This window comes from Triticum urartu, chromosome 5A (assembly GCF_056163025.1).
Source record: "Triticum urartu cultivar PI428250 chromosome 5A, HENAU_Tu73, whole genome shotgun sequence".
Lineage (NCBI taxonomy): Eukaryota > Viridiplantae > Streptophyta > Magnoliopsida > Poales > Poaceae > Triticum > Triticum urartu.
In genome coordinates this window covers 677,729,625-677,738,383 of record NC_141877.1, presented here as the reverse complement: position 1 = coordinate 677,738,383, position 8,759 = coordinate 677,729,625, and the positions used below count along the sequence as shown (strand labels likewise).

At 42.7% G+C, this 8,759-nt stretch overlaps 1 protein-coding gene across 1 annotated transcript; it reads left to right on the top strand.

Annotated features, from left to right (window-relative positions):
• Positions 1 to 3,584: 3,584 nt before the first annotated feature.
• On the top strand, positions 3,585 to 6,539 carry LOC125506520 (putative apyrase 3). The gene is made up of 6 exons (XM_048671321.2): positions 3,585 to 3,892; positions 4,017 to 4,145; positions 4,261 to 4,317; positions 4,599 to 4,691; positions 5,165 to 5,370; positions 5,702 to 6,539. The coding sequence occupies exons 1-6, from the start codon at positions 3,635 to 3,637 to the stop codon at positions 6,336 to 6,338; spliced, it is 1,380 nt and encodes a 459-aa protein (XP_048527278.1). The 5' UTR covers positions 3,585 to 3,634; the 3' UTR covers positions 6,339 to 6,539.
• The last annotated feature ends 2,220 nt before the right edge of the window (positions 6,540 to 8,759 follow it).

Sequence of the window (8,759 nt, the reverse complement as noted above, 5' to 3'; positions counted from 1 at the left end):
ACACAAATTCCGAGAATTCAAACACAGTTTTTTGTGACATTTGAACATAGTTTTGCGTGCCGCAACCCAAAAGACATCACATCCATCATCACTCATCAATAACAAGATAAAATCTCCACCACCACCATTGCCACCACCACTTGCCTAACCACCATGCTCACCAAACCTTGGCACCGCATGGCCTCTTGCGGCTAGCCTCCTTCTCTCCAAGATCTCCAACCTTGCTATGTCATGCCATTCTTTGGTGAGCTCATCCATGTCATTTTGATTCATCATCGCGTTCTTGTTCTCCTCTTGAAGGAGCTTGGACATGGCTTTGTTCTCCTCGGCCATGACGCTTCTCTCCTCAATGGCAGCCTTGCGCATGGTCTCCTCCTTGAGTAGTTGCCACTTATCGTGCTTGTCTTGAGTCTTCTTGTCGGCAAACTCCTTCTTTGCCTCCAATGTCTTTATCACCAATGCCTTATTGGACTTGACTATGTGATCTAGCTTGTCCCGCAAGCTTGATGCCTCCGCCTCCCTCTTGATCTTGTCCTTGACTTTCTTGTTTCCACTGGGCTTGTTCTTGTTTCTTGGGCCATCATCATCTTCATCATCATTATCCATATTGGTGAGTACACCTCTCTTCGGTGGGGATTCTTTACCAATCAACTTCCACTTCTCGCTATCTTGAAGAAGTTTCCAACAATGCTATAGTTGAAATGACTTGCGACCGGAAGCGTCCATGTCCTTGTACCTTTCTTGCGCAATTTTGTCCTACAAAATGAAAACAATATCAAATTATGCAACCACTCCCACAGCTACAAATGATTTGCACAACTTGGGACGTGAAAATAAACTCACATAATTGGATTCAACGGTACCACTTGGAGGTGCATTGCGACTTGCTGCAAGCAAGCAACCCAATGGCTACAAGTCGGCTTGATCACATCCCAACTACCTTGGAGTGGCCTAAAGGTGCGTGGTGTCCTGTTGGGATACCTTGCCATCATGCGCAAGAACTGAACCTCTATCCTTTGCCAATACCCCTTAGCGGTTTGGTCAGTGCTGGTGCATGCATCAAGAGGCACCGATTCCCAAGCCTTGATCAAGATTTTATCTTTCAATTGCGTGTAGTTCTTCGATATTGCACGTGATTTTACTTGCGCTTCATCGAACACCCCCTCGTCAACCTCCTCCACCTCTCACCATGACCGTGCACGCCACCATGCATCTCATTGTAGCCATAATCAACGATCGGGGCTTGATCGATGTCGATGGTGTTGTCGTCCAACAAGTGCATAAAGTCGGCAGTCGCATCATGCAAACCGGCACTACAATTTCGCTCAACAAGTGACGAACAAGCACAATGGCGAAAAGTGAAACAACTAGAAGACATCGAAGCATCATAGCTTGCGCCCGTTTCGTCGAACAACTCGGGGGGCGGCGGCAGCGGGCATCCTCGGGGCAGTTCTTGCAGGGGCATCGAGGGAGGTGTTGGCGGGGTAGCTCTTGCGGTGGGCTTCTTGCATTTGACACATGAAACCTTCCCTTTCTTTGCTGGCGCGGGCTGGACTATATTCGCAGCGGCGGCGGCGGGCGCGCGTGCCTTACCTACGGGCCCGCTGGAGCGCCGCCCTAAACAACGAGGTTGCCCTGCCGATTGCGGGGTGGCACGGTGGAGTCTTGAATTGCGACGGGTGCGACATGGCCGACGACGAGATCTGCCGGAGGGGTTTGCGCGTAGATGACCTCCACGGTGACAAGCGAAGGCTGGGAGGCTTCCATGACGGTGATACAAAGTCGTGGAAGGTGGTCCGGAGCGGGCGGAGGGAAGTCGATGGTGGCGGAGGGAAGGGGAAACGGGAACTGCAGCACGGAAATGTCCGTCCCGCCAAATATCGCTGCCAATAGCGGTCAAGCTCGGGTCAACCTCCCGCCCCGTGTATCTAAAGGTTGAGGGTGAAGATTTGCCGCGCCCCGCAAACTTTTTCACAGGCCGCGATCCGATATGGTGTCTGTTCGGACCACTGTTTTTGTCTAAAACTGTAAACTGACGATTATTTTATGGGTCGGCGCGATATAAGAGGTCTGCTAGATATGCTCTAAGGGGTATGCTAGAGATGCTCTAAAGCCAGTGGTGGTTTGATCGGCTCATAATAAGCCTCCCACTGCTACTCGCCCTCCAAAATCACTGGTTATGATGTACTCCTGGTTGCCTGAAAATAGCGGCTCACTGGAAATCACACTGTACTGAAAACAAGATGTGCTGGTCAGTTTCAGAACCTGGATTCCTAGAACTAACCTTACTAGCTAGCGCCACTTCCCTTCATTAATGGACTGTGCAAGGAAACAGCACAAGAACAGCAGTCTCTGTTGCTTTTTTTTCTTGAGTAACGCAGTCACTGTTGCTCTTTCTCCGTTTTGGTTTCAGGTTCTCAAACTGAAATCTTCTTCAGTAAGCAGGATGCCAGCAAAACAAACAAAAAGATCAGAGTGAGAAAGCGGCATATGGCCCGACTGGCCACACCAAGCCCGGCCCATCTTCACTTAAAACAGTTAGCGAATTTACAAAATGTTCATCGATTTCAAAACTTATTCATGAGTTTGAAAAATATTCCCGTATTTAAATAATCTTCATCATCATCATCAACAACAACAACAACAATAACAAAGCCTTTAGTCTCAAACAAGTTGGGGTACGCTTGAGGTGAAACCCATAAAATCTTGTGACCAACTCATGGCTCTCGCACATGGATACCAAGCTTCCACGCATCCCTGTCCATAGCTAATTCTTTGATAATACTCCAATCCTTCAAGCCTATCTTAACGTTAACGGACTCCTCCCATGTCAAATTCGATCTACCTCGACCTCTCTTGACATTCTCCGCACGCTTTAGCCGTCCGCTATGCACTGGAGCATTTGAAAAAATCTTCATGAATTAAAAAATCACAAACTTATTTATTTATTTATTTGTACTAGATAATCATGTATATTGTCTCTTATTGAGAGTGTTTTAAAATTTCATCCATGTTTTAGGCAATTTCCACCCGAAGAATTTTTCAGATCACGGCCCAGATCAACTGTTAGATAAGCATGCGCAGGTGCGTGCCCCGTGAATTTTCGCAGCCATACGACATGTCAAACTTTTGAATAGCCGAATAGAGTAACATGATCCACGTGCGTGCCACGAAACAAAGGAGGAACGAAGTAGACGAGCGAATTGATGGAGACTAAAATTTTAAAATCCATCTCTGTGTGGGCTTTTCTCCACAAGTGTGGCCACACGTGAGTCACATGAACCCACGTTGGAGGAGTCGCCCACCTTCTCTAATCCTTTTGCTGCTGCCGGATGGACGTTAGGATTCTTTTGATGTTAAAAAACGCTATTGCATGTCTGTCCAGCAGAGGCTCCTGATCAATCAAACAACAAAAAACAACATGAGCATGTTACAATCCGGCCGTCCAGCGATCTGCTTTGTTTAACGTGTGTTGGATTTGTGATACCTACTACCAGGGAGCAGATTGCGCAGACGAGAATAACTGGGGTGCTGGTTGAAGACACTGATCCCCTCTCGGGCTCTATAAATCCCACTCTCACTTACTACTGGACTCAGCCGTCCGACCTCACCAGTGGCCATCAGCTAGTTCGCTATGGCTCGCGTCGTCGGCGTGCCGCCGCTCCTCCTCCTCCTCCTCCTCCTCCTCGCATTATCTTCTGTGGCCTTTGCCGACGTGGTGCTCGGCCGCAAGGGCGGTACAGTGGAGGATGCGGATGTGCAGTTGCCGGGGGTGAGCAAGTACGCTGTGATCTTCGACGCCGGGAGCACGGGCACGCGTGTGCACGTCTTCAAGTTTGACAACAAGATGGAACTCCTTAAGATCGATGACCAGGTTGAGGTGTTTGCCAAGGTATATATACAACACACATGCAAAACTCACACACATTTCACATTTATATCGCTACACACCTGTGCATGGGGCCGGCCGGTATCATCACCGATGCCAATGTGAATTTTGTTCATACGTGGTGCAGGTGTCCCCCGGGCTGAGCTCCTACTCTGGGCGGCCACTGGAAGCTGCCAAGTCCATGACACCACTGCTCGACAAGGCAAAGAGCATCGTGCCTTGGTGGCAAATGAACAGAACTCCCCTTAAACTTGGAGTAATATGCATGCATGTTAATTTGATTAAAAATGATATTTTATCTTTGAAAAAGAAAACTCATATATATTTACTCCATGGTAATTTAATCACTGACCGAGGTATATATTAAGCAGGCCACGGCTGGGCTGAGACTTATCGGAGATAAGCAATCAGAGCAGATCCTTGAAGCGGTAATTAATTGTCATTTTTACTTATTACTATCAAGGAAAAAATAGCGCGCTACAGAAAAATAGCGCCAGCCTTAAAATAGCTACATCACGCTATTAGCGAGACTGTGTATACGAATTTATTTAGCGAGACAATTCTCAAAATGCCACAACATGCTATTAGCGATGCTATAGTACATTATTTTTTGCAGTGCTAATTAGTGATGTACATACGACATGCATAAATAGTAATCTAAATAATAACATGTTCGTTTTGGTCAATCATTTTTGGTACGATTTTGCAGGTCAGGGATATTGTCCACAACAAGAGCAAATTCCAGTACAAGCCAAAGTGGATCAATGTTCTCGAGGGATCTCAGGAAGGCTCTTACATGTGGGTATGTATATGCGTGTACATAATTTTTTATAAGAAATTAAGAATCTACATTTATTTGGGTGGAGGCGTTTTGGCTCGTGGGTGCACATGCTCCTGCATGAACAGTACCCAGAATAAAATAATATGTTCGTATTATTGTCACAAGCATGCTTGACAATTTTCATGTGAAACGGGGCAGCAATGTTTCGTCGGTGAAAACACAAATTTGGGGTGACATTTGGGGGTAACATTTAGTGTTCAAGTTGTTTTTTGCACAGGCCAAAATGCTTAATCTTTTTGCCTAAAAATTTGTAGATAGCATTTGGATGTGACTATGAACACATAGAATTTTTGTTGATTCTTTTTACATCTCAAAAAGAGTTTCCACGCGCAGGAGCACGTTCACCCGGGAGCCAAATTGGATTTCCGCATTTGTTTGTATTTCTGTATCCAAAGGCAAATCTTGGTTATATTTCTCTGCCCATATGTATGCAGGTGGCTCTGAACTATCTGTTGGATAGACTGGGAGGAGACTACTCCAAGACGGTAGGCGTGATCGATCTTGGAGGCGGCTCCGTCCAAATGGCGTACGCCGTGTCCCCAGCTGCCGCGGCAAATGCCCCAGCGGCACCTGATGGCAAGGACCCTTACATCACCAAGGAGTACTTGAAGGGAAAAGACTACAACGTCTACGTCCACAGGTCCATCATCTGTCTCAGCTCACTGATGAATGTTTTGACAAAATGCTTATCGATCATACTTTTTACATCTCATCGTATATAAAAAGTAAATTAGGTAGACACATGAAACAAGAGCAATGTTTAATAATCTTTATTTTATTAATCAAAGTCTTAAACAGTATGCTATAGCATCGCTATAGCTGTTTGAGCAATGTGCAGCTAAATGAATCCATATGCACCTGCACACTATAGGCTGATATAGCTTCACTTCAGTGTCGTTATAGCTGATTTGAAGGACTACCACTATTTTTCATAGCATGGTATTTAAAACTTTATTGATTCATCTTTGCAGTTACCTGTACTACGGAAACATGGCTGCTCGCGTGGAGATCCTCAAGGCCAAGTCGGGCCCGTTCAGCTTGTGCATGCTGCGTGGATCCACCAGTAACTACACCTACAACGGCGAGGTCTACGAAGCGGTAGCAGCACCAGAAGGCGCCGTGTACAGGAAGTGCAGGAGGGAGGTAGCCAGGGCACTGAAGTTAGATGCGCCGTGCGAAGCCAAGAACTGCACCTTCGGCGGCGTGTGGGGCGGCGGTGGCGGCGCCGGGCAGGCAACACTTTATGCAGCCTCCTCCTTCTATATCAAGGCCTCCCAGGTCGGATGGGTGAAGAAGGGCACCCCGAGCGCCAGGTCTAGCCCAGCGGCGTTCAGGGCAGCGGCGGTGAAGATCTGCCGGCTTAGCCTGGAGGAGGCACAGGCGGCCTATCCCGGGGTGCGCGAGATGCCATACATCTGTATGGATCTGGTGTACCAGTACACATTGCTTGTCTATGGGTTCGGGCTGGCACGGGCGAGGGAGATCACCCTGGTGGAGAAGGTGAAGCACGGGGAGTACTTCATGGAAGCCAAGTGGCCGCTTGGCGAGGCTATCGAGGCCGTAGCGCCCAAGAAGCGTATCCACCAAGATCTGGTCAATGTTGCATGATCTCTAGCTAATACTCCCTCTGTAAACTAATATAAGATCTTTTAAATCACTGCTTTAGTGATCTAAATGGTAGTTTACAGAGGGAGTACGTATTATCAATCAGCGTCGTGGCTCTATGATTTAGCTTCTGTGGTCCTTGTCTTTGAGAATAATGAGTGAAGGAAACCGCCGCGTATCGGTAGTGATGTTTGTTTTCTAGAATTTTAATTTTTACTCATCTATAATGGGAATTTTTTTGATAACACCACTATACCAGAAAATTTTCCTTTATGTGTTTAGGAAACTGTGGCAATCATTACCCGGCCTAAACCACCTTCAGTTAAACCAAGTAATCAAATACAACAAATGGCTGCAACATTAACACATGACCCACACACAAGTCACAAGAAAGAACATTAGAACGGAGGAACATAACCATGCATGAATGAGCTATAGCTAACGATACACAAGTCAATACTCAAAACCTAGCACCAGGAACAGACCAATAGGAATATGAATGAGTGTTGTTGGATCAACCGAAAGGAATTCCAAAGTCAAGGTAAGAAGAGGGAAAAACTCTTGCGCTTAAAATCGCTGGAGAAAAGTCAAGGTAAGAATAGGAACTATATTAATATTATATTATATTATATGTGTGAACGGACCAAAAAATCGGTGAAATGCACCTTTCTTTATAGTAGGTATATATATACTAGTTCATACAAAAAAATCAGGCTATATATCTCCATGTTTAGATAGTGATCGTGTGTGCTTTCTATGGAACATTTCACTTAAGATGAATATGGCCATATTCGCCTTCTCTTCGTCAGCCACCTCGCCGCACATACAAAATTGACTGAATTGCATAGGACCTCCACATTTCTGGCATTATTTGCAGAAAATATGTCTTTTTTGCACCAAATGCACCGTGCACAAGTGCTATTTTTTTGCAAATCACACTGATCAACCATTTGGCGCACATAACCCCAAAACCGACAGGTTGGGCTTTTTCTTGCAAATCGCACTGATCAGTCATTTCACTAGGTGAACCCCAAAACTGACAGATAGGTCAGGCCCACTCACAGGCGATCAGGGACATGTGCAGGATTGATATTCAAAATTTTGAAGAAAAACATTTTTCAACCCTGAAACTTTGTTTTTGGCATGTGCATAACTAATTATAGCATCATATCGTACTAACTGTATATAATATATAACAGATGGTTTTAGTGGGTTTCTTTGTTTTCTCTTTCTTTGTTTGTTGATTTTCATCTATTTCTTTTTTGTTCAACATATATCTAATTCTTTCAGTACACCATATACATTTCAATGTACATGTGAAACAACTTTTTGGAACACGTTAACCATTTTTCTAATATACAATGTACATTTCCTTTTAATAGATGTTTTGAAAACTTCTCTGAATAAGTGGAATACATTTGTTGAAATGCACGTTGCACATTTTTGTATGGTAATAAACCCTTTTTTTCTGTAAATATAAGGTTAACTTTTTTTCAAACACATATTTATGATGTCTACTTTTTCCATACACATTTGAACATTTATGTATAAATCAGGAATAATTTTTTATACACGCTTATTATTTCCTAATAGATGATTGCATATTCTAAAGCTTATATTATTTGATGTAAAGTTTTTGTATAAAGATTCTACATTTTTGTATACATTAGGTACATTTTTATATACTTTTAAAATTTTCCAAATACATGATTAAATTTATGAAAATTTATAACTTTTGGCGTCTCCTTTTCGCATACACATTTTACAATTTTTAAGACATCAGGAACATTTTTTATACACGTTTAATATTTTTTAAATACATGAGTGAGTTTTTTTCATACATTTGTTCTGATGTGTACTATTGTGAAGCACAAACAGTTTGCATACATCCGGAACACATTTTGTATACACATTTACCAGTTTACAAATATATGATTAACATTTTTAAATGATGATTAGCATTTTTCGCATACCATCTTAACATTTTTAAAAACATGGTTGCAATTGTTTCTATACGCATTTTAAAACGTTTGAATGCGTGATCAACATATTTCAAATAATAGATTAACATTTTTTATACAGGGTTAATATTAGTTTATGCACAATTATTTAATTGATTGATTAACAGTTGTCAATGGCAAGATTAACATTTTTTGTATATATTGACAACACATTATCTATGCACATTTAAGAGTTTTCAAATGCTTGATTAATATTTTTCAAATACCTGTTTAACATATATTTTTAATACTTGATTAAAAAAATTAGATACATGACAAAAAATTCATACACATTGTATTTTTTCTATATGTGAGAAATTTTCAATTGCTTGGTTAACATTTTTTAAATATTTTGTAATATATTTATTTAGAAAAATTAGAATTAGAATTTTATTAAAAAATAAAGCTGAAAACAAAAACAAAA